The 27,942-nt window shown below is 33.6% G+C and overlaps 1 protein-coding gene and 1 pseudogene across 1 annotated transcript; both read left to right on the forward strand.

Moving 5' to 3' along the window:
- Nucleotides 1–7,557: 7,557 nt before the first annotated feature.
- On the forward strand, nucleotides 7,558–12,185 carry LOC143558786 (putative protein phosphatase 2C 51; annotated as a pseudogene).
- A 4,623-nt stretch (nucleotides 12,186–16,808) lies between these two features.
- On the forward strand, nucleotides 16,809–27,804 carry LOC143558790 (uncharacterized). The gene is made up of 20 exons (XM_077047550.1): nucleotides 16,809–17,091; nucleotides 18,714–18,972; nucleotides 20,034–20,139; nucleotides 20,228–20,369; nucleotides 20,774–21,038; nucleotides 22,371–22,702; nucleotides 22,985–23,031; nucleotides 23,427–23,571; nucleotides 24,108–24,294; nucleotides 24,424–24,622; nucleotides 25,090–25,467; nucleotides 25,560–25,617; nucleotides 25,838–25,925; nucleotides 26,014–26,088; nucleotides 26,174–26,257; nucleotides 26,855–26,998; nucleotides 27,229–27,310; nucleotides 27,384–27,466; nucleotides 27,557–27,611; nucleotides 27,699–27,804. Exons 1-20 carry the CDS (start codon nucleotides 16,809–16,811, stop codon nucleotides 27,759–27,761), a joined length of 3,075 nt encoding a protein of 1,024 aa, XP_076903665.1. The 3' UTR covers nucleotides 27,762–27,804.
- Nucleotides 27,805–27,942: the final 138 nt, after the last annotated feature.

Raw genomic sequence — 27,942 nt, forward strand, 5'->3', positions numbered from 1 at the left:
TTGCATATATGTATTATAACTACAAAAATGATCTAACATTTTCAACATGTTTTTCAGATGCATTACGTATATACAATATAAACAAAAATGCTACAAAAAACATTACAGTTACTATGTTCAACGGTACATATATGCAATTTAACTAAAAATTAGTGAGATACACCATTCATGGATGATATCTATGTAATATTCCACTAATCATGTAGATTAATGGACTGTTATCTATGTATGACACTACATGTACAAATCGCTCAACTTCTAATACGCCTACACATACAAATCGTTCAGATTCGACATGATATACGCCTAATCGACACTTATAATATGCCTAATCGAGACACTACATCAACAAATGTTATGAATCAACACATTATATGCCTAATCAGTACTTATAACATGACTAATCAACACTACATATACAATTCGCTCAGAATTGACGCGATATACGCCTAATCGGCACTATAGCATGTGAAATCAAGTATCACGATCGTTTACCTGCTAATGATCTTCTGTTTTTTGCTTGATTTTACCACCGTTTGTTCATTTTCGGAAAAGCCCTAATGTTCATTCAAGTTGGAGAGGAGGCTATTTGATTTCTCTATTTTAATAATTCCAAATTTACCCTTTCTCATTTGAAATCCCATCTCTTTTTCTTTTTCCCCATGTCACTACTTTTAGCCTTTAATCTAATAAATCTAATGGTATTTGTTAGAAGCTCTCTAGTTCTCTCATTAGTAAGAGTTCTCTCTTGATCACACCCCCTATATATATATATATATATATATATATATATATATATATATATATATATATATATATGCGCGATTCAGAGACCGCCATGTAATAAATATTCAAGCGGAAAGGTAATGAATTCAACTAGTGTCGTCCTCCCATTCTTTTAGCCGAAGTCATAGTAGCGGGGGAAATAAGAACCACCATATGCTACAACCGAAGTCATTACGCTAGACGGCGCAGGTACGTCCCGTCGGACCCTCCCACTATGTGTATGCGTTTGTGTTACTTCCACCATAAAAACAGTAAACACGTTGCAGGTAAGTTCACGTATAATCATAAACAATATGCAGGAATAGTATTAACATGTACGATAAATGTGAATCTGTTTGTAAACAAACACATAACTAACGAAATAAAACTTGTGACATGCTACACCCCAAAAATATTAAAAGCATTAAAATGGAGTCACGAAAAACTCACTTGGAATGAGGAATACGGAAACGAGAAGACAATAACGATTAGAGAAAACTAGTTGCTACCGCGAGAAGTCCCGACAATTTGTCCTAATTTTTAAAGTACAAATAATTATACTAATGAAAAAGAATGAACATGATAAAATGGGTTGATAATGGATTTGGGGATCGTTAAAGTATTAATTATATTTTATAGAATATTGATAAAAGTGTAATTAAAATTTTATTAGTTTAATTATTTTAATAAAAAGAAAGAAAATCATATTTGATTATTAAATGAAATCTAAGTTTAACCATTTAAAATATCAATACCGAATTATATATATGTATATACTAAAACGTTTTAAGAAATCTATTTTAAAAGTTTAACGGGGTTCGCTTTAGTTAAACGAGTGTGAAACAATATTAGTTTTAATATTATAAAGTATTTATTAAAGAAAAAGAATTAAAAACAAATAATACAAAAAAAATCAATAAAAGTCGGGTATGGGGGACTTGAACCCACACCTTAGGCCAGTTCAATGCTTTAATGAATATGCACTGGCCATCTAAGCCAGTGTCTCACCTGATTAGAAGTTTTATAATTAAAATACATAAACTATTAAACCTATCATCCCTAACCCATAGGCCCTAGATTGGATTGATCCCAATTAAAGACTATATGCCCTCTGTCATATGAAATTGACATAGAGCTTTTAATCTTTGCTGAAAACCGACCTAGAAACACTAAACAATTACTTTAACCAAGCACAAATTGAAGGCTCTCGGCAAATAAGGGTTGTCGGCCGAAAGCGATGATCAAATGTGATTCAGAACTGTTTTAAAGATGCAATTAGGTTCGAGGTTTGTGTCGTGACGATGAAATGGTGGTGTGGAGCAGTTTAATTGAGTTCTTATCGCGTATTCATAGTGATACAAGATTGAGTTCAGCCCGCGAATAAGAGTTAATGAAATTGATTCAACCTTATCTCAACATTCACGATACGCAACACAAGTCGCTGCATTGCGTGCTTGAGCTAGCTCGATTTCTGTCTCTTGACTTGTCTAAATATTTATTCAATGAACCAAGACCTTTTCTAACTTGTTATCATCATCCTTAATCATTAATTTGGTCAAAGAGTCTTCAATTTCATGATTATTCCCAAAGACTAGCCTTTTGGCTAGCCCTTTGCAATTAATCTGATTTGCTTTGTTGTTATCAAAATTGTGGCTATATAAACCAAACTTTACCACTTCTAATCCTATATTGCAACTCAATCTTAACGCAATTTCATTTTTGCTATCAATTTGGTGCTTAAAGGTTAAGTTTGACTTTCACAGTCAATTACTCTCAAGTCTTACTTCTTGTTTATACATTCCTCGGTAATTAACTTTTGTTTCTATACATATTCACATTGTGAACATAATCATGTTGTCAAAACCAATTGACAAAGGTGGTGATGTATTATATTTTCGCCATTCGGTTCATTTAAGTCTTGTTTATGCTCAAAGTCTTACTTTTCTTAAACAACTAAATTGAATCCGACTTTTAAACCATTTTGACACCATTTCTGCATCTTAAATATGTTAGACACAAACCTGATTCAACCTCGGGTTCGTGTCCGAAAAAAAACGAACTAGCCGCTTAACTATTTCTTTACTTAAATAACAGCCGGTTCATTATTCGAAAACGAACCAAACTCGTTAATATTGACTAACAACTATTATAACCAATTCTTTCTTTTAAAACCTAAAACATAATTATTTAAAACCTAAACAACCAACTTCTTGAATTATAGAGTGTAAACCATATTTTTATCTTCAAAGCATATAAACGAAGAACATAACCCGCAATTTCTCTACTCATGCGTACGTTCCCTTTACCATTCTTTTCACGTTTACGCGCTTTCATTAACGTGAGTTTCATAATACTTTTTTCTACTTTTGTTTTTGGGGTATAGTATGTACAAAGCGTTTACATCTATTACATTTTCAATACGATTCACGCATATGTTATCGTGTATACACGATTGTTCATGCTTTATTTGCTACATGCTATGTGTTTACTTTATGTTGATGATGGGTGATACACTTACACATACAAATACAAATACACATACACATACGCATGAGCTATAGTAGGACGGTCCTTGAGACGAACCTACAGTACTCCTTAGTAATTTGGCTTTACATAAAAAAGAACAGGAATTTTCATTTACTTTTACACATTTACTTTTATGTTTGGTTAATTTGTTTCACCTTAACAACTGAACGGGTACATTTTCGACCTTATGAAATCTCACCAACATACGTATTGACAAGCATTGGTGGGCAGGTCGGTAAAACTCATACAGTGGTAAGACCCAAGCATTGGCGGTTCCAAGTGTTGAGTCGGTAAGTCAATGCGAATTCGGTCGGTTTCGGTGACGTACGCTATTGTACCGGAATTAAAACAAAATATAAAACAAATAATTATAAAAAATGAGGTGAACCAATGGGGTGGCGTCGGTCGGTAAAACTTGAGCATTGGTAAAACCCGTTGTCAATCCCGGGCGTTGAGGCGGTGAGTTATGGGATTAAAACAAAAACATTGGCGTTACAACAACTCGATGTGAATTCTAGCGATATCAATTAGATTCATTGCATGTACGAGAACTAAACCTAAAAAATAATTTCATTCTATTTAAAAAATAAACAAATATAACATAATTAAAAAACGTAATACAACAGTCAATACATAGATGGATAACAAAACAAGAGCAAAAAAAAAGGTGCTACAATAGGGACTTGAACTTGGGCAAATTAGTATATCAAAAAGAAAAAAAAAGCCAAAAATAATAAAGGTGCTACAATGGAGACTTGAACTTGGGTAAAATTAGTATATAATCAAGAAAATTTAGGAAGCATGCCATCAACCATCAAACCAACTAAATAACTTGAATAAATTTTGAAAGTAATTATATATATAGTCAAATTTATAGTATTAAAAAAACTTGATGACATAAAAGTTCTAAATTATACTAATTTATAATCACATTATTATGAACTTTCAAAAACCAATTAAATTAAATCTGAAAATAAGCTAATTTAAACACTTTGTCACACAAGCCATTATTCATCGTCACTTTCCCCTCCTTACTCATGAGTCAATTACCATACTCTTATGTTCTTTAGCCTTGAAGCCTAGCATGCCAACAACACTTTTAGGTTTTCAAATATTAACAAATAATAGTAGTTGCGAGTTGGTACTGCTTACACGTACATTTACAATACGGTACTGGGACGGCATCGGTATTGAAGGTAAAAATTCAGAAAATACCGGTACCACATCGGTCCCGAAACTCAAAACTTTGATACCGGTACTCAGCCAATCGATACCGGTACCGAATTTGCTCATATGTAGATCACATACTACTTCTTGACGTGTGTTCGCGTTTCACTTCATATCTCAACTCCTTATAAGAAGTCAAACTAACATAATGCCTCTATTGCATACAACAATTTATAATCTTTCATAGTATTCACCATTTAACATGATAAATAATATAATACAAAATTTACATAACTAAAATACCTTTGTAGCGTAATATTACTCGTAGCTTTTTAATAACTGTAAGGATAGAAGTAGTCACCCCACATTGGTCCATACGGAGTGAGGTGTTCTGAGCGGGCCGGTTTTGAGAAAGCAAAATAACTTTTTGGCCGAATATTTTGTTGGGTTTTAATTTTTATATAGGCTAGCTTGGTTATAATTTAGGTTGTGTAAAAACTTTGTATAAAAAAGAACTAAACATGTCTTAAGTGAGGCTAGAACCCACAAGCTCTTGGTTGTAAGTAATACACATTTGTCACTAGATCAAGCTAGTAGTTATGTAATTGTGTTTAAATATCAAATATACATATTGTTTTTAATAAAAATACATATAATTTTTCAAAAAAAAAAAATTGGGCCTAGTAGGGTGTCGAGCCTGTGGCTGTCGACCACCCAACCACCCCCAAGGGCCAGCCCTGGTCTTGAGTTTCCTTATCGGATGTTTGACCTTGTAAAGTCAAACAAATCTTTATTAACAACGTTTGGCACTACGGCAGTATCCAAGTGAGCTTTTCTAAAACGGTATGCCAGTCGTCCATACTGATTTGGCGCTTCAGGCCCGACTCACACAGGAACACCATCAAGAAGGAAACCCACCACCGTGAGAACCCCCCCCCCCCTTTCTAGAGCCAGGTTTCGAACGTGAGACCAAAGAGATCTCAAGTCTCATAAGGACAATTGCGAAAGCCAAACATAATATCAATACTAAAACCCATTACATTCAATCCAATTTCACCATTTTAGGATTTAGTTACTAAGGGGAGATATACCTAGTCTATATTGACATAACATAACACTCAACTAAAGGACTCACAAAATCAAAGCTGCTAAGAGTTATGTTGAAACATGAGAATGAATAGTGTTGGTATTAAGAGGCCTGGTGTGTGAAACTAGAGGTGTTCATTATTCGAACTGGTTTTGAAAATTTCAAATTTGAATCGAACCAAATTATTAAAATTGGTTTTCATATCGAGTTTGAATTTAGAAATGCCTATCCAAATCGATTCACAGATAAACCAAATAAAAAAATGCATATATTTTTACTTTTCATATATATCATGTAACTCATTTTTTTATACATATGATATTATTTTTCTTATTAATTCTTATTAATTAACTAGGATATAGCCCGTGTAATACACGGGTGGTTAAAAAACATACAACAAAAAAGTTAAATTTAATAACATACGTAATAACATACCTTGCCGTCTCAAAAGCATATATTAAAATATATTTATATGTCTAAAAATATGTTTAGTATAACATATTTATCTTATAGATTCATAATAACATAACTTATGGAAGAATGATTTTTTTTTAATAATAAGGATTTTTACATATTTTCCCTTCTTAAACCTTTGAAATTACATATTTCCTCAAAATACAAGTGTTTAATGCAAAATGTACAATGCTCTTTAAGCATGGTTTGGAGATATATGTAATTTCAAAATTTAGGAAGATAAAATATGTAAATGCCCCATAATAATATAAATAAGCAGATTAAAATTAAATATCTTATTAGGTGTAAATTATAATTTTAAAAATTGCTGAGGTCGAATCTTATGTTGATAGCTTAATTAAAGGCCATGTGAGAACCATGTTACTTTAATATAATAGTTAGAGTTAGATATATAATATAACCTTTTTAAATATATTATTAAAATTTATCTAATAAAACCTATTCGATCGATGAAAGTGGTTCAATGTTTGAATCCAATTATTACTAGACTTCGATATTAATTAGGATTATTCATGGAGTCTGTCTGTTTTAAATTTAAATTAGTCTTTAATATTATTTATTTGTTTGGTTTATCCACTTGGGTTATAATAGGAAGTATAGTTTTTGTAGAAAGAATAAGAAGTAATTTTGGCCATTGATTTTGAATATGGAGGGTTGAGATTAGTTTACGGAGAAATCAAGTGTGAACATAAGGGGAAGGGTATAAAAGGAATAACACATTTGTTGATTTTCTCTCTCCAAATGCAAGACACATGTCAAATTCCCCCTATCATTTTAAAACGTCCATAATTTTTTTATGACGTTTTTATTGAAAAACAAATTCACCATAATAATGAGTGTCTTTTTATCTTTTATATGAGTACCATATTGTAATATAAAAATTAAAAAAAAAATTAGTGGGTTTTTTACAAATTGTGTTTTACCGAATTGTGTTTTACAAAATTGTGCTATACAATAGTATTTTTCATTGTGTTTTTTCATTGTGTTATTTACATTGTGTCATACAATTATGTTTTTTATTGTGTTTTTATCATTGTGTTTTTTTTTTCATAGTGTATTTTTCCATTATGTTTTTCATAGTGTTTTTTATTGTGTTTTTTTCCGACTTTTCTGGCGAGGTGGTGGCGATGGGTGACGGTTGTGGTGGCGGTGGGCGGTGGAGTGGTGGTGGTTGTAAGAGATGAGTGAAGATGTAATTGGGTTTTATGTAAGTGGATTTTTAAAATTAATTTAATTGGGTTTTGAGATTAAAGTAAGTGAATTTTGATATTAAAGTATTAGACTAAAATACCCTCCTTCCTAGCCTTCTTAGAAAAATCAAATTTTTTATTTTAACCTAACCCTATCCACAGATATATTTATAAATAGATGAGTTATTTAAGTTTTGGCTTGCCAGCGGTAACATAAAATATTCCGGTGTTAATTAGGGTTTTAGAGTTTAACAGATGAAGACAAGGATATTCGGTATTTCCGTGTTAGGGTTTATTATCACCTGCATGATTACACTTACCGCAGGCGAACAATCGACGACGTGCATGATGGTGTATGAAGAAGGCGGTGCACCGGCTGTGTTCAAGTCACCAATGTGCCCTACATGGAAGCATGATGCCAGGACAGCAGGAAGATGTCAGTTGGCTACTCGTCAGGGCCGACGAAAATCGTGCTCTATGTACTCTTGACATCCGGATTCCCTTTCCAGGTAATTAATATACATGAAACCTAAAAAACCTACCCGAAATCCAAAAAAAAAAAAAGCCTAACCGTGCGAAACAATAATTTACCGTTTAGTTTTATGTTTTTTTCTTTTTTTGTGAAAATTGAACTTAGGATTTGGTTTTGGTTTTTCCATGAATAAAAACTGAAAAAGCTGAAACAAACCGAATTTATTGATTCTTTTCTTTTTCTTTGAAGTAATTTATAAAACTTAAATAAATATATAACTCAAAAATCAAAACTAAATAAAAACCGACGATTTAGTTTTATGTTTATGTAAAAGACTGAACTTACAACTTGGTTTTGGTTTTTGCATGTAACGTAAACCGAAAAAACTTAACCAATAGAGTTTTATTTTTTATATTAAGTAATTTATAAGAATTTAATAAATATATAACTCAAATATTTTAGATCCAACAATATTTTATGGTATAAGTTTAGGGGTGTGCATGAAACCGAAAAAACCAAACCGAATAACCGAACTGAAACAAAATCCGATGGTTTAGTTTTATGTTTTTGTAAAAATCGAACTTAAGGTTCAGTTTTGGTTTTGCATGTAACAAAAACCAAAAAAACCGAACCGAACTTATAGATCATTATTATTATTATTAAGTAATTTATAAGAATTTAGTAAAATATAACTCAAATATATAGACCAAACGTATAATAATCAGTTAGTTATTAATTAACAAAGTTGTTTAGGTCCAACTTAATTACTTTCGGCCAAAAAAAAAAGTTCGGCTCAAAGTTTTCAAGCTCAGATGGCAAAACAAAACCTAAACATCAAAAAACGGTTTGAAGTTTCAGTTTTCGGGGCGGTTTTATCCCAAAACCGAATCATGCGTTACCTCTAGGTATATATAACTCATGCTAGATGGTTGGAAAATAAGTTTGTTTTGAAGTTATGTTGAAACAAAGTATTGTGTACAATTTAGGCTGTTTTTCATATGGTTGATTTCTCATGTGCTGCAGGCACTAATGGCATTCGAGATACCTCAGTTGGGATTGTAGCAGTTTTTGATGGACATAATGGTGCAGAAGCTAGTGAGATGGCTTCAAAGCTGTTACTGGACTATTTCACACTGCATACATCTTTTCTTTTGGATGCCACATTTTCATTTTTGTCCAAGATATCAAAGGGAATGTTACCAAGTAAAGGGGCACTTGGTGATTATGTGCTGCATGTTGGAAGGTTGCTATCCCTCCCTCGCACACGCGCACTGCACACACGCACACACTCTTTAACACTATTAGTAACTCTCATAAAGTAGACTTATTAACGTCATTGTGAACCCGAGAACATGTTTAGCTAAACGGGTTGGGTTCAGGTCAACCCGGTGGTATCTTATGCCAAGTTTTAAAATTAAAAAGAAAATTAGCATAATATTTTATTATTACAATGTAAGTGTCTTATATAAATTTGTATTTTTTGTTGTGAAATGTAAACTTTAGGAATTAATATGCGAAAACAATTTTTAAAAAAAGTGAAATAACTTTCGGGTCAAATAGGTCATGTTCAAGTCAACCCGCGAATATGCAGGTCGTGTTCGGTTCTAGTGTCTTTCACATTTTCGGCTTCGTTCCATAATTTCAGGTTCGTTCGGGTTGGACCCACCAACCTGCGAACACGACCTGTTTAACACCCCTAAATTGTTGCCTCCTCGTATTTAACCAAATTCAACACCACATATCAACAAGTATTGCATTTTTGTTGCAGGATTAAGTTTACATTGTCAAAAATTTTCAATGGAGATTTTCACTTGGAAATCCTGAAGGAATCCCTGTTGAAGGCGATTGAAGATATCGATGCCGCATTTTCTGAGGTTAGTGGTGGTTGCTGCATTGCCTTTATTTTATAGATCTATATATGCTTGTGTTTATGATTTGTTTATTACTTCTTAAAGGAAGCATCTAGATACAACTTCAAATCTGGTTCCACTGCCGCAGTTATATTAATAGCAGATAATCAAATTCTAGCTGCCAATGTTGGAGACTCAAAAGGCTTTCCTATGCTCTGAGACGTTCCAACCGCCTACCGAGGCTAAAGGTTAGAAACTGAGCCTTTTTAAATAAACTTTGAGACATTATATGCATAAAGGGGCATGTAGTTATGTATTTGGTGGATACATATATCTTTTTACTCTTGCACTTTATTTGCACTATTAGACTGAATAGACTCGGGATATGAATACACATATTTATGCCAAGTTTACTTGCATCAATGTTTGTTACCTTTTATGCACTTGGCCCTTAATATTGAGTTCAAAAAGGCTGATAATAGAATGTTTGTGTAAATGGCAGCTACATTATTGAGATTGTACAGAAATGGAAGACGTGATGGTGCTACTAAACGGATGAAAGATTACGGAGATTTTAAAGTGGCGGCATCGGATGGCTTACCTCATTTTGCCGCTATAGAGCTGACCAATGATCATCATCCTGACAGGGTTGATGAGAGGTCTCGGGTGGAATCAGCTGGCGGTTCTGTTCTTGAGTTGAATGGTGTGTCCCGGGTTAATGGTCAGTTGGCTGTTTCGCGTGCTATTGGTGATTTGCCCTTTAAAAGGTGAACTTTGCATTTTGATAATTGCATGAAAATGTAATAAATTTTGATCTCTACTTATAAAAATGAGTTAATAGCCATTTTTGTCCCTGTGGTTTGCTACTTTCGCCACTTCAGTCCAAAGTTTGAAATTTTGTCAATTTAGTCCTTATAGTTTTAAACATTAGCCAATTACGTCCCTCTGTCTAACGGCGTCCAACTATGCCGTTAGTTTTAGGGGTATTTTTGTCTTTCTCCTGTTTATTTTTAGTTAATGGTCAGTTTCGTCCCTGTGGTTTGATACTTTTGCTACTTCAGTCCAAAGTTTGAAATTTGTCAATTTTATGTTTAATTTAATCAGTTTTTATTTTATTTTATTTATTTATTTTTTTTTGCTACTTCAGTCCATGATGGAATTCATTGGTAAAGTGGTCAAGGTAATTCCATAAAACCGAACTATACCGAAAAAACTAAAATAGTTTCTTTGATTAATGCATAATAGTTAGGGTTTAGAGATTAACATATCGTAGTAAACATTTGGGTCGAAATCAACATCAGGAGGTCGAATATCCCACATTTCCATGTTTGCTCAAGAAATCGATGCACTAAATCGCATGTGTGTTCTTTAAATCGTGGTATTGTTCTTGAATTCGTCGAATTCAACCCTAGAATTGTAGTCGATAGGAAGAATTCAAGAACAACAGTACGATTTGAAGAACACACATGCGATCTAGTGCATCGATTTCTTGAGCAAACATGGAAATGCGAGATATTCAACCTCCTGATGTTGATTTCGACCAAGATGTTGCTACGATATGTTAATCTCTAAACCGTAACTATTATGCATTAACCAAATAAACTACTTTAGTTTTATCGGTATAGTACGGTTTTAGGGAATTACCTTGACCACTTTACCAATGAATTCCACCATTGGGAGAGTTTAGAAAATGTCTTGAAACTAAATACGAGGGGGGTATGATTATTGTTATCGACAGAGTAAACGTAAACCTGTTTTGGTCGATACTTGATGGTTTTGGGCTTGGATTATGCTCTTAAGGGCTAGAGACAAAAAAAAACTATAATTAATTAAACATAAAATTGAAAAAATTTCAAACTTTGGACTGAACTAGCAAAAGTATCAAACCACAAGGATGAAACTGACCATTAACTAAAAATAAACATGAGAAAGACAAAAATACCCCTTAAACTAACGGCATAGTTGGATGCCGTTAGACGAGAGGACACAATTGGCTAATGTTTAAAACTATAAGGACTAAATTGACAAAATTTCAAACTTTAGACTGAAGTGGTGAAAGCAGCAAACCACAGGGACGAAAATGGACATTAACTCTATAAAAATTGATTTGAGGTAATCTGACTGACCCAATCAAAATAGTGATGTGGCAGCGCCGGTAACTTTGACCATGTTGACTTTTTTTATGACATGATGTTTTTGTTTTAGCCAACTGTCTTAGTTTTCACCCATAAACAAAGCTACTGCTAATTTAGTTTCCATTGTTTTTCATCAGCTTTGGTGTTATATCTGTTCCCGAGGTGACCGATTGGCAAACTCTCACAGCTAATGATAGCTATTTGGTGGCTACTTCTGATGGTGTTCTTGAAAAGATGAGCCCACAGGATGTCTGTGATATATTCTGGGAAATACATACTCATGCCCCCTTGGAGTTACAATACAGTTCGTCGTGTTCATACTCATTAGCCGATTGCGTTGTTGATACCGCTCTTGAAAGAGGCAGTACGGATAACGTCGCAGCTCTTGTAGTTCCATTTGGGATAGAAAATCTGCCAACTGAACGATCCCAAGAAGTTGGATTTCAGAATTATGCAGAGGGAGAGTTTGGTAATTTTACTATATCAGCCTGGACTGCGAATCCAGGTGCGGTGATTTAGGGGTAGAGTAGGTGTAAAATAGAGAGTGTGTGTTTGCCGGTAAATATTAAACGATTATGCTGATGGCAACAGTTTTGTACTTATAGGGTTGGAGAATGACAATTTTATTATTGACAAATTTAGGTGATTATCGGTAAGGTTAATCTTTTGTGTTATTTGGTTATATCATAGAATGTGATTCCTGGCCTGTTATGTTTATAATCTTCTCTGTTATAGTGATATGTCTCACTTCTTTTTATATTAAGTTTGGAGTGGTGTATACATATGTATCTTCTTGATAAAATAGCATAAGCATGAAAAATATTACAAAATAAAACTGAGACGTTGATTCGAATATGCCGATATGGATATCGAATTGAATAAAGATTAACTTATAAAGCTTTTAATTACTAAGCAATAGCAGCATCAATACCAAATTAAGAAAACCAATCAATTATAAAATTTGATAAAAACGAATTGTTGTTAGATATTTTGCTCATATTAGCTCCTAGTGTATGTAAATAGGAGGTTATGTTTTGTATTCATTCCGTTATCTTAATAATAAGTTCTTACATATGTATAGTTCTGCACACAAATACCTTCATTGTTGTCAAGGTCTAAGAGCACAAAGTTTGCGATGACAGTTGTTTCGACAGTTCTTTAGTTTCTTTACTCTCTTTATGTTGTAAATCTTTTTGCATTCTTCTGTTAGTTCAATCAATACGAATGAGGTCATCCTCTATATATACCCTGTAACTTAACAAGTAATGTAACAGTTCCTATTATTCACTCTCAAGTGTCGTTACTCTGCCCGATTGTGCTCTCAATACACACAGTACACACACTTAAAGTAAACTAGCCTAATCGTATACGAAATCAACGAATGAGTCGGTGTCATCATAAGATCTAGATCCATACCGGTTATTTCAAGTGGTATCAAGATTTCACCATGGCTATAAATCAAACTAGAAGGAAATACAAATCAAAGTTCAAACAGCAATCAACAATCTGTCAGACATTACTATTTTATTTATGTAAAAAACAACTGCAAAATTAAGGTGGAACAAAACCATAGATCTTTGATCTTTAATCATTTGATTTAGCAGGGTTGTATATTTTAATCAGCGTTTTAAAAACCAGTTTATACCGGTCGGGTTGTATATTTAGCAGGGTTGTCAAAAGCCCTTCGGGCGTGCACCTAGGCCCTCAGGCAAGGCGAGGCGCAGGAAAAGTGCCTCACTTCCATCCAGGCCCTCCGGCAACCTTCAAGCGAGATTGCGGTTAGATTCTTGTGAAATCCCAGCCAAAGTTTGTGATTAAGTTGCAACTTTGTAACTTATGAATTATATAAGTTAGACCATACGTAGTGGGCGATATGGGGTGATTTCCCCCGGGAATGACATGTATTTGTCGCCGTGAACGTTGGAAAAAAAATATAGTTCTCGGCCGTGCAGGAGGCTATCGTATATTATTTGAGACAGTGTGGTTGCAAACGATCGTTTGATGAAAGAATACTTCAACGACATGCCTAGATTCGACGACCCTAAGTTTGAACGCCATTTTCGGATGTCTAAACATTTATTTTTGTGCATTGCGGGAGATTTGGAGTGGGAGTATCCTTATTTTCAACAAAAATGCGACACAAGAAGATATTTAGGATTCACCGCCATCCAAAAGTATACTTCGGCGTTACGCATCATCGCATACGAAAACACGACTGACATCAACGACGAGCATTTAAAGACGACGGGGAAAATGCACGAGACATGTTAAAGAATTTTTGCATTGGTAAAATTTAATTTTTTTTAAATTAATTATTTTTTTAACCTACTTGTTTTAATTAATTATTTTAAATTGTTTAAATTAATTATTTATTAACCTACTTGTTTTTAGTTTAAATTGTTTTAATCATTTATTTATATAGGAACAATACAATTATATGCTCCTCGTTATCTGAAGATTCCAGCTTCAAACGACCTAAGTCGCATATACAATGTACACGAAAGTAAACATTCTTTTCCCGGCATGATCGGGAGCATAGATTGCATGCATTGGGAGTAGGCAACTGTCCAACCGCATGGCGAGGTCAATATACTTGTGGTGACCATGGAGTACCAATGGTTAGTCTTTAAGCCATGTTTTCACATAACCTTTGGGTTTGGTCGGCTTACTTTGGCTATGTCGGGTCCACAATGACATAAGCGCTCTCAACTCGTCGCCCGTGCTAGAGTGTTACATCAGCTGTAGCATACTGGTCTTAATGATTTATGCCAACAGTACCTAGTATCATTATTGATACTAACTGGGAGATGGGATATATCCAGAGTACTCGATCATTGTGAAAATGTTTCAAGACCCAATCGAAGAAAAAAAGAGAATATTTTAAGAAGAAACAAGAGTCCGCATGAAAGGATATCGAGGGGTGTTTCGGACTTCTAAAAAAACGTTGGCATTATGTGAAAAACCCTTGTGTATGGTCGTTGGCAAAAATGAGAGATGTCATGTATACGAGTATCATCTTGCATAATATGATTTTAGAAGACAAGGGCAAAGCAATATGCCAACACCATATATTAGAGAGTGTTCCAGAACAATTCCTGAACCAACCGATGAGCAACGAACACGAAACAATCACGAGCTCACTTCAAGTGAGATACATAACCAACTTAAGGAGGATTTAGTTCAACATGTTTGGGATAATCGCCCCGTTGAATATGAAGACGAAGATGATTAACAATACGACGAAAACGAAGACGAGCCTTAAATTAGTATTTTTATATGTATTTTTTTTATTTTTTGGTGTATTTTTTTATTTTAATGTATTATTTTATTTATTTAATTTAATGAATTTTTATTTGTTTAGTTTAATGAGTTTTTATTTGTTTAATTTAATTATAAATAAAAATTGAAAAAAAAAAGATAACGTGACGATGTGATGAGGCTACAAAACCACTACACCCCTAAAATGAAAATTTCATTAATCCTTCTATTGACGTAGCTCCACGTGACGAAAATCACCCATATTTTGTAGCCTTTCACTGCACATAACCTTAGACTATGTGTAGTGGTTTTAGCTAATTGTTTAGTTAGAATGCCATGTAACGACATGTAAACAAAAATGAGTTCACTAAAGCCCCTTCTAAATCAAGTGTAGTGGTTTTAACTAATTGCATTTACTACTCGATCATTTTTTTATCACTTCGTATTTTATTATTCAATAAACATAACACTTTAAATAATAAAGCAACACATGCAATAAAATACTATAACATTTTAATAAAATAAAAGTTACAATGATGTAGGAATAAAAACACGATACTTAAAATAAGAAAAAAAAAGAAAAGAAAAAAAAATGGATACTTAATGTTTGACCGTGCTCAACTAAAAGTTTTACCCCCCACTCGAACAACTTCGATTATCACCGTCTCATCCACCTCCTAAGAAGATAAATTGTTGGGTAGTTGATCTATTTTTTATAAAATATTAAAGAATTAGAGAGTGAATTATGAGAGTATGGTAGAAAATATGTGAATATATATATATATATATATATATAGGCTAAGTATAAAATAAAAACCCATTTGAGTTGTGAAGACTCTAGAAACCCATTCTCAACAACATGTTTTTTATTAATGTTTAAATCTTGTGATCCACAATTAAAGTGAATAAAAATGTAAATATAAATATAACTTTTTCTCTCTTCTGAAAACATATATAAAAATTAGTAAAAAAATGTTAAAAAATAGCAAAACATTTTTTTTATGTTTCGATGTTTTGTATTGAATGTTACAACATATATTACATGTAAAAAAAAAAAACTATGTTACATAGGGTTTTCGCGGGTTTTCACAACTCAAATGGGTTTTCATTTTAACATATATATATATATTGATAAATTTATTTTTTTAAACAAATTAGTTGTATTGTTCAGCACCCCGGTTATAATATTAATCTTCATCACCATGTTTTACTCCGTTAAAGCATTGACGGAAATATTAGAGGCGCCATATTTGGAGGTGGTGTAATGGGGTAACCATCTTTGCTTTCACCCATAAAAGTTCCAGTAAGTCCAGTCTTATAAGACTATCTCCAATGGGGAAGAAAAGAGAAGCCCTTACATGCCCTTGATGATGTAGATTGATGACATAGATGAAAAAAAGTGAAACAAAAGAATAATATTTGTTTTATTACGATGCAATGGTTGAATTTATGAAATAAAATTCAATGATGTGCTAAGTACGAAGATCATTAGTCGGCCTTAGGATATTTAAATAAAGAATAATATTGTTTTATTGTCCTATTATTAACCTATTTGTGTAGTTGCGAATGTATGAAATAAAATAATTATATTGTCACTATTAATAGTGTTACGAGCTTATAAGTAATCTGTATATTACATCTAGACGTATTCCGCTCAAAACTGAAGTGTTACAGAGTCTGCCCAAGTATTCGTCAAGTGGCAGCATTACGATACGAATTTATAGAAAAACTCCAAAGTCAAACTCTTAACACAGCTCGGTTAAAACAACACAAAAAGTCGTCAAAATTTTTTTTATCGTTATTTCAACGTATCGACATCATAATAAAACCATTCCATCCTTTAACCAGACACGTATCCATTCAAATTCAACCGTAATACAAACCATGAACAAAAACACCTTCATTTTAACCGTCTTAGGGCTCATTATCACCACCATCATTACACGCACTTCCGGCGAATCATCAACGTGTTTGGCGGTGTACAAAGAAGGCGGTGCACCGGCGGTGTTCCAGTCACCACAGTGCGCTAGATGGAGCTTACCGAAACACGATTCTACTCGCAGACGATCCACAGCAGGAAGATGTCAATCCTCTACACGCCAAGGCCGACGCAAATCGCACGAGGATCGCACGTTCTGTACACTCGATATTCGAATTCCGTTTCCAGGTAGTGTATATGTATTGTTAATTGATTGTATAACCAATGAATCAATGATATATGCTTCTATACCGCAAATTAGGTTATGATATGATTAATATTTTGGTATTAACTCATGCTAGGAGTTACATTGATTGAAATAAGTAAGCTAGGAGTTACTTAGATTGAATAAAATTAGTTAGGGCTAAACTTGTGTAATGACTCATGTTATTAATTGATTCGTGTTTGATTTTAAGTTTCGTTTGTGGTTGTATAGGCGATTCCTTCTTTGATACTGCAAATTAGGTTATCATATGATAGATATATAGGTATAGTTACTTATGCTAGTTTCGTTGATTGCAGAAATTAAGTTAGGGCTACACTTGTATAATGATTCATATTATTAATTGATTCGTGTTTGATTTAAGTTTTGTTTGTAATGGTATACTGCTATACTGCCAATTAGGTTATGATATGATAGATATACAGGTATAATAAATTAATAGCTTATGCTAGGAGTTGCATTGATTGAGAATAATAAGTTAGGTCTAAACTTGTATACTGATTCATATTATTATGATCTACTAATGAGTTTTTAGTAGTGTTTGTGTTCTGTTTGCTTCATTGATTCATATTGTTAATTGATTGTATAACTGATGATATATACTTCTATGCTGCAAATTAGGTTATGATATGATAGATGTATAGGTATAATAACTTATTTGATCTAGTGTAATGATTTATATTATTTTGATCTACTAATGAAATTTTAGAGAGTTTATGTTCTGCTTGCTTCATTGATTCGTACTATTAATTGAATTCGCGTTTGAATTTAGGTTTTGTTTTGTGATTGTATACTGTTTTACTGCAATTAGGTTATGTTATGATTAGTATTTTTGGTATAACTTATGGCAGGAGTTACATTGATTCAAAAAGTTAAGGTAGAGCTAAACTTGCATAATGATTAATATTATTAATTGATTCGCATTTGACTTTCAGTTTTGTTTGTGATTGTATAGGCGATTCCTACTTCTATACTGCAAATTAGGTTATGATATGATATGATAGATTACTCATGCTAGGAGTTGCATTGATTGAGAAAATTAAGTTGTGCTAAACTTGTATAATGCTTCATATTATTGTGATGAGTGACTACCGGTTCAGCTATTAGCCTGAACTGAAACCATAACCGAAGTTATCGGTTAATCTATTTTATTAACTAATAGGTTTTCGGTTAATCGGTTCAGTTTATTCGGTCAGTTTGTCAGTTTCCTGTTCGGTTCGGTTAATTTCGGTTAATATTCAGAACTAAACTTTAGCTGAAATTTTTGCATAGCAATACATGAAATGGAGGTATAAAAGCTAGAAATACATTAATATATGAATGGTTCAGTTCGGTTAACCGAGGGTACCAAAAAATCGATAACCGATTTTCATTTAATTTTGTTTTCGGTTAACGGTTTGGTCATTGCTCACCCTAATTTTATATACTATTGAGTTTTTGATTAAGATGATACTAAATAGTAATTTTTAGGAACTGTTTTGCCCTTTCAAGTCATTAGTTCCCTTTGAAGTTACATTGAAACTAGTTATTGTGTTTCCGATAGCTGTTAAGGCTGTTTTTCATATGGTTGTTTTCTCATGTGCTGCAGGGCCTAATGGCATTAGAGATACTTCAGTTGGCATTGTGGCAGTTTTTGATGGACATAATGGTGCAGAAGCTAGTGAGATGGCATCAAAGCTGTTATTTGAGTATTTCACACTGCACACCTTTTTTCTTCTGGATTCCACGTTTTCCTTTTTGTCCAAGATATCAAAGGGAATGCTACCAAATAAGGGGGAACATGATTATGCTTCTCAAATGCTTGGTTGGGATGAGAAGCTTGGTGAATATGTGTTGTATATTGGAAGGTCTTTCTCTCTCTCTCTCTCTTTCTCTCTCTCTCTCTCTGACACACTCACATATGTACACACTTACAATCTCTCTCCACAGCAACATGATTCACCCATGTGTATGCACCACATAGCCAGGGGCAGGCAAGGGTGAGGCCTTGGCCCCTAACCATTTGTCTTTCGAACCTAACGGACAGGAATATTGGCTTTTATTAAAAAAATTAAGGAAAATGCTTCACTGTATATTTTGAGGTTGTGTTATGTTTGAAATTTGAATGGATGAAAAAACTATCTGCCTTGTCAATGCATTATGTAGGAAATTAGTAAGTTTCACTTTTACCGCATTGACAACAATACACATGTATCGACTGTTTCCCTTTAATGGCGTCCTCCTTTTGTTTGTTTTATATGTTTTCAGTTTTGCACAACACATATTAAGGGGTGTTTTCTCTTGCCTACTTGTAGGTAAGATATATTACCATGGTCTGGGTGTGGTGCATGCACTTTGTGAGTTATGGGGGCAAAACACATGGACATACTTGACATTTTACTTACAAGTACACAAGATGGTATATTGTTGTATTGCTTTTTGCTTAAATTTCAAAGGCTATAAATACTATTTTGTTAACCAATAACTTTAATAATGAGAATGAGAGAATCTAATGTAAATAGCATGATGCTATAATACTGTTATAAGGGATAGAAGTTATGCTCATGGATGATGGAAGTCAAGAAACTTTCCTATTGATTGAGCTTGTGACATAATGTTTTATAGTGTATTAGAGTGTGTTGCTATATCTCAATAGTTCAATAAGTTTGCTATTCAAGTAATCTTTGGGAATGCATATATAGAACATTAGTTTTAAGTTCAAATAAAAGGATGAAACAAAGCTTCTTTAATACCTTAGAGCATTATAACATTCTTTAAACCTGGCAAATGATTCTCAAAAAAAAACCATAAATACTGTTACACTATGTGTATTTCTTGTTAACTGCAATGTCGCCCCCTAATGTGTCTCTTAAGCAATTTCAACACCAAATATTCATATAACAAGAATTATTTGGCATTTTTGTTGCAGGATTAAGTTCACATTGTCAGCAATCTTCAATGGAGACTTCCACTTGGAAATTCTTAAGGAATCTCTGTTGAAAGCCATTGATGATATTGATGAAGCATTTTGTAAGGTTAGTGATAGCTGCTTTTCCTTTTATTATTATATATGTTTGTGTTTGTGTGTTTATCGTTGAATTTATGCTTTGCTTATTTTTAAAGGAAGCTATTAGACACAACTTCAACTCTGGTTCCACTGCAACAGTTATATTAATAGCAGATAGTCAAATTCTAGCTGCCAATGTTGGGGACTCAAAGGCTTTCCTATGCTCTGAGACTTTCCAAGCTCCTGCTGAGGCTAAAGGTTAGAAAGTGAGCATTTTTAATAATTTTCTGAGACATAAATGATTAAAAATATGTAGTAATGCCATAGCCAGATTAGTGGGTGAATTTATCTTTATCATGTTACAGTTTATTCACACTAAAAAACGCCCCGTTTTAAAAAATTTCAATCAGCTAATCTTATAAGTTAAGACGGTTAACTGGTTTTCAGGCATTGGAAAAAATTCAAGATGGTCAATGTTACCGATACATCATCTTGTCTACATAAAATTAAATCTTTTGAAGGTTCAGTGTTTTTAATCAAAGTTTTTGTAAAGTTGGCGGCCTTTTAATTGGTGAAAGCAAAGATGGTTACCCCAAACAGATATTAGACTGCAGTTTGTTACCTTTTTGTGGATCATAATTGAATATTTTTGTAAATGGCAGCTACTTTATTGAGATTGTATGGAAATAGAAGACGTGATGGTGCTTCTATACGCCTGAAAGATTATGGCAATTTTAAATTGGCGGCATCTGACGGCTTACGTCTTTTTGCCGCCATAGAGTTGACCAAGGACCACCATCCCGACAGGGTTGATGAACGATCTCGGGTAGAATCGGCCGGTGGTTATGTCTTTGAGTGGGGTGGTGTATCCCGAGTCAATGGTCATTTGGCAGTTTCACGTGCTATTGGTGATTTGCCCTTTAAAAGGTGAGTTTTGCATTTTGATAAAAGATAAAATTGCATGACAATGTAAGAAATGGTGATCTGATTTTTTTTTTCTTTGGTGTTTTCACTCATAAAAAGGAAACTGGGTTTCAAAAGTTTTTAAACATTCAACTTTCAAAAAAATTTGATTTAAGGTAATCTTATTGGCCCACCCTATCAAAATGTTGATGTGGCAACTGACGTGCTGGTAACTTGCTGACTTTTTTTTTTGTGTGATCTCTGCTTTAGCTAACCATGTTAGTTTTCACCCATAAAATGGTAACCGACTTTTAAATATTTCAATTAGAAACTCTAAACTTTCAAAATTTTCTGATTTAAGGTAACCCAGTTACCTGGTTAAAACGAGGACTTGGGGGTAGGGCTGTGAACGAACGGAACGAACACGAACAAGGCCTTGTTCATGTTCGTTTGTTGTGAAAATAACGTGTTCACGAACGGTTCACAAACACTTATCAAACGAGATTTTATGTTCGTGCTCGTTCATTAAGGAAATGAATGTGTTCATTATCAGTTCACAAACACAAATAGAATCGGCAGACTCTAGAGATTGAGACCGATGTATTCATCAATGTGAATAATGAAAGCCTGTAAATGAATCGAACAAACACGAGCAAAGGCATGTTCGTGTTCGTTCATTTAACTTTAAAACTTTAAATGAACACGAACACTTAATCGAACAAATATTTATGTTCATGTTCATTTATTTAAAATCTAAACGAACATTAACAAAGGTAAATGAACATATATGAACAAATGTAAATGAACGCAAACAAACTAAAAGGACATCAATGAAAACACTTAAATGAACACAAATTAACAAATATAAAACATTTAAGCAGATGACTCATCCAGATAATATTTAATTATTTTCTATCAATACATAAACGAACATAAATAAACTAACATAAATAAACGAACATAAACGGACGTTCATGAACATCAATGAACGAACGGAACATAAACAAACTTCCCGCCGAACGGTTCACGAACAGTTTGGCAACTGTTTGGTTCGTTTACAGGCCTACTTGGAGGCTAACATGTACTAGTCCTGACCGTGACTACTTCCCCCCCTTCTAACATGGTGCCTGAAAGCTGTATAACTTACAAGATTACTCAAAGTAAATTTTTTTGAAATTGTGAGCCTCTTTGTGAACACAATTAAAGTGTGTGATCCAAAACAGGAATTAGAACAAAGTTCATACCTTTTCTGCTTTTCATGCAATTTGCCTATATTGATACTTCACATTTTGCAGCTGAATTTCTTTCTTTTAACTGGAAACCATTGTTTACCTAGTTTTCATTGTTTTGCATCAGCTTTGGTGTTATATCTGTTCCCGAGGTGACAGATTGGCAACCTCTGACAGCTAATGATAGTTATTTGGTGGCTACTTCTGATGGTGTTCTTGAAAAGATGGGCCCACAGGATGTCTGTGATCTATTCTGGGAATTACATACTCATACCCCCTTGGAATTGCAATACAGTCCTTCGTGCTCATACTCATTAGCCGATTGCGTTGTTGATACCGCTCTTGAAAGAGGCAGTATGGATAATGTGGCAGCTGTTATAGTTCCATTCAGGCTAGAAACCCTGCCCACTGAACGATCCCAAGAAGTTGAACTGCAGAATTATGTGGAGGGACAGTCTGGTAATTTTACTATTTCAGCTTTCTACAAGATTTATGAATCATTGTAGATTCTTATCTCCACTTGGTACACAATGTAATATGGAATTTATAGTTTCTTATTTCTTATGTTACTAATGAAATTTGTTTCTAACGAGTACGTAAGTGATACCAAAATATTTACATCTTCCACATTTCATTTTTCAGCTGGATATGGTCTTCTTTTTGCTGACTGTTTAGTTGTTACACCATTATTAACCTCTTTTTACTGTTGTTTGCTGATGGCAAAAAATCTTGTGTTTGTAGGGTCGGAGGATGGTGAATCAGTTATTGACAAGTTTGGACGTTTATTGGTAAGGCTAATCTGTGTGTTATATGGTTCTGTAAATGCACTATCATGGCAGTTTTAATATTTAGTGAGCCCCTTCTGTTTCAAACTCCGTTATCAATAGGTGTCAATGTGCTTGGAATTGTATAGTTTATGAAAGCATCATGGTCTGTCCAAACTCATTAATTTAACAGACATATTTGACAGTTCATACTTGGTTTTCACAAACAGAGCTCTCCATCAAATAGTTTTCAATGTCTTTAATTTGACTGTGATGATTGTACTCTATTTTCCAGTTTTCTTATAGTCCACATATATTGGACATAAAATATATTTTTCTTTTGAATGATGCATGTCAGTGTATTCATATAAGATTTATGTTCCAAGCTGGAAATCATGATTGATGCTTTTTTGTACTAGGTTGAAGGAAAACATGACACGGACGGATATTTCTATCTATCCGAGAGTCTAAATGAGAATGATGACAGCACGTTCTGGATTTCGAAGGATGAGCAGGATTATGGTTCACTGCAAGCCTTGCCTGACATGCTTAATCAAAATTATGGTTAGTCGAGTTCCTTTATATTATTTTCTCTGTTTTTTCCTTCTTGTAGGCCTTTTCTTTTTTTTTTTTCCCTTTTTCCTTTTAGTTCTTTAATAGTGTCAAGCACCCTGGTTGGTTACATTATTACATACTTTCATGCATGCACGCCTGCAAGATGGGCAGGTTGGGTAATGAGGCAGAACGTGTTGTTTTGAATCTCAATTCACATCGAAACATGTCCGGGTTTGTTGACCCACAAACTATTTTTTATTAAATAGTTAATGTACCAACTATGTTACAAAAACAAATAGCATTTTTGTCTTTGAATCAAAACACTTTAACGAGGTTATATGCATTACGTCTGGACTTTGTGTAACAGCCATTCATTTGATTCGGTTATCTTTTAGCTTGTTTATCTTATTTGACCAATTTGAGATAAAACATATCCCTAACTGACTCATTGATAAGCAAATGGGTCAAATTGCCACCTGTATCATGCAACTTGAATTATAACTGTGGATGCTATAATCAGTTTATAATTTCTTATGTAAAATTAGGTGGACCTTTAAACGTGTACCGTGAACAAATGATGTGCTTACACTTTGGGAGGTCTAATGGCGGGGATAGAGACCAGTGCATTAATCCCGAGGGTCTTGCAAGTTTTTTGGGTTTTTTAGAATCACTCCCTACACCTAATGTCAATCACAATCAAGAATCTTTTGAGAGCGCCACTCCTAACACAAGGTTTCGTTTTATTAATTTATGATCGCATGCAAAAAAGTTGTATCATTGATGCTCTGTCATGCATTTTCTTTATTTCTAATCTTTTTAGCATTTTATGGTTAATAATGTTCTTTAAATAACTTCTTATAGGTATATACTGAAAAAAAGATTTGATCGTGGATCATATGGAGAAGTCTGGGTGGCTTTTCATTGTAATTATCTCCAACAAGGCAATGATTCAGAACATAGTGTAAAGAACAAACTCCAATTTCATAGAACTCATCTTGGCACTGAAAATGGAACTTCTGGTCTTCCCAATGATAACATTTTCATTTTGAAGCGTATAATGGTAATGTTGTTTACGCCTGTGACTAAATTTCGTCCTCATAACAGAAGTTGTGATCCACGTGAAAACTATTATTTAGATGGAGAGTTATTTTTTAAAGTTTGGTGTTTCAAGATTATTTTTAGATTTTGTGATCTTCACCTTCATAAATGCCTTTTGTTCTAGGTTTTAGATAAGTTCTTAGCTTGATTTTCCATTACAAAATACAAACAAGTATTGAGTGTTGCAACATCCTTCTTAAAACTGGTATTGAATATGATTAAAATTTCAAGAATCTGTATAGGGCTAGGAAAATAAATTATCACTTTCAACTATAGTCATTAAACTCCGAAGTATAAAGAGTATTGCATATGCCAGTATTCTCTCACATTGGTTGACTTTTATGTTAATTGACTTTTCTGCACTCCACTAGATCTAGATGTCTTGTACCGTATTTTCAGAATTAACTAGATGCCATAAACTGAAAACAGGTAGAAAGGGGCAACACAGTTTACTTAAGTGGTATACGCGAGAAGTATTTTGGTGAACTTTTTCTAAACGCCTCTTCATATTTGGGTGGTACGTTATCAGTAAAGGTTGCTTATGAAGAAGGGCTAAAGCATATTGCAAGATATATCGAGTCATTCGAGTCAAAGTCAAACGAGATATGGCTTGTATTTCGCCATGAAGGTACTTCTTTATCAAAACTATTGTATACAGCAGACGATATTGGAAGCAGTGATGGCACAACAAATGAAAATGATGATCATATTAAACATGTTCGTATACTGCATCCGTCAAATTGGTGGCGTTGGTTGAAGACCTCAGAAGCGGGCCAAGAGGAAATGAAAAATCTCATACGGCAGTTGGTATGTTTGCTAAATGTTGTTAAAAGATTATTATATCATTCAGGTTATGTTTACTGATCTGGCTTTTAACGCCTTTTCTTATTTTTCATCAGTTGTTGGCGCTTAAATCCTGTCATGACCGTAACATCACCCATAGGGATATTAAACCTGGTGAGAACATTATCGTCTTCTAACCAAAAGTGCAACTCCGATTGTGTCTCTTGTTTTCATCTACAAAGACATACTTCTCCCTCCTTTTATGCACATGACTTCTAATTATGAATTTCTTTAAGTAAATAAGTGTTGTGTAATATGTGATTTAAATTATGTTTCTTTTAGTGTATGCTCTGACCTGGAATGCATCATTCCTTTTTTTTTTCTTTCTTGCAAGAGAATATGATTGTTTGCTTTGAAGATCAGGATTCTGGAAGATGCTTAAAAGGAAGCCCTATTGGAAATGAGACTTATGCTACTAAAATGTATTACACAGTAATCTCTATTTCTTATACGTTGATTTTGATCAATGGTATGATGTTTATAATCTACTCGTTTGTTTTCTTTCACAAGGCGCATTATTGACTTTGGTAGTGCATTGGATAAATTTACCATAAAGCATCTATATGGGGCTGCTGGACCTTCTAGGTATTTTATTTTTTAGTCTGTTGCTTTGAGATGTATTTGATGTTGTTATACAGTGATTTATGTAGAAAGTGTATTTCTGTGTCAGGGATGAACAAACTTACGAGTACATGCCTCCAGAAGCTTTTTTGAATGCTACTTGGCATCATGGGCCATCAAGCATAACTACAAAGTATGCCTATTATATCTTGTTATTGCCAAAATTACATTCTGCAATTTCGACCCATTTAATTATTTAACAAGTCAACTTGGGTTATGCTATATCTGAAATGAGAAAAGGGTTAATGTACATACATTGGCCACCCAAGTTTTTTTCAACACCATCCAACTTTTAAGACAATTTAAAGGTCACACAAGTATCGATTTGGTTTCATTTATGCCAATTTTGGCAACTTGCCAGAAAATAGCAAAATGGAAACATGCCAAATAGGTTGAAAATCAGCCAGGTATTATTTTAATGCCTGAAACCTTTATAATAATCAAAAAACAGATTATTATTGAAATAATATAAATTTTGTAATCATAGTAGAACACAAGTTTGTATATAAAAGATAAAAAGTCAGAAAAAAGTGTTTCAAGTCAACTTGGCCCCATACATAATATTTATGCGTTTTAATATGTTACCAGCCCCCCGATTTACTGCCTCCTTATACGCATTGTGAAAATTTCTATACATACAAAATGAGTTCCGTTTACTTTGATAAATCTGATGAAGCAAAGGTACCGGTTTATTTTATTCTATTTTTATTGTATGTTGAATTTTCGATAGGTATGACATGTGGAGCGTTGGTGTTGTGATGTTAGAGTTGATTATAGGATCACCTAATGCGTTTCAAATAGATGCCAGAACGCGTGCTCTTTTGGATCAATATCTTGAAGGCTGGAATGAAGGATTGAAGGAGCTCGCTTATAAGTAAGTCCCATCTAGCACAAATTAACATAAACGCATAAAATTTTATTTCACTTAATGGTCAAATGGGTAACATAAATCAATAAAGGTTAGCTAACAAGCAAAAGGTTCAAAAAGGGTTGCCAGTCATCTTTTTTACCCTTTATTTGGGTCACTCGCTTTTCCAAATATTGGGGGTGTGTTTTTGTACTTGCCTGTTAAGCTTGACAGTTGGTTATCTGCTGAGGTGGCAGACTAAGGTCATTTATGGAATTATGCATTTTGCTTCCGGGGAGTCCCACAAAGCATCTTCTTTCTTGGGGTCATAATGGGAAGGTTAGTTGATCCTTTATTTTCTAAGCTTGAGGTCTTTCTTGTGTACTAATTAAAGTCTATACTTTGGATTTAGAAATCGGGTTCACTAGCTTCGTGGAAATGCTCTGAGGAGTTCTTTTCAAGTCAGATTAAGAGCAGAGATCCTCTTAAAATAGGGTTGGTTCATAATATAATTAGTTATACATACACAATGTTTAACATTAATGGCTTCTAATATTATGTGGTTTTCTTCTTTCTTTTAAGCAGGTTTCCAAATGTTTGGGCTTTGAGATTAGTACGCCAACTACTATGTTGGGATCCGGTAACTAATACAAATAAAAGAAAATATTTATTAATAATAGAGGTGGCAATCTCGACCCGTTTTCTCATATTAAAAATTGAACTGCAGGAGGATCGATTGACAGTTGATGATGCTTTGAGGCATCCTTATTTTACACACAGAACACAATGATTTACATGATGTTCAGCAGGTACTCTTTTCCACTCATCCCTATTTATCATTGCTTTCAGTATAATTTGCAAAATGTACATTTGCGTTTGACATATTTTCTATACTTTTTTCAGTTTCATACAGTAGTTAATTTATTAGGTGTGATTAAGAACTATGATTCAAAATTGTAATTTTGAAACGA

The sequence above is a fragment of the Bidens hawaiensis genome, unplaced genomic scaffold, assembly GCF_021521415.1.
Source record: "Bidens hawaiensis isolate Kalapana, Puna unplaced genomic scaffold, B.hawaiensis_p1.1 tig00019657_1, whole genome shotgun sequence".
Classification (NCBI taxonomy): Eukaryota; Viridiplantae; Streptophyta; class Magnoliopsida; order Asterales; family Asteraceae; genus Bidens; species Bidens hawaiensis.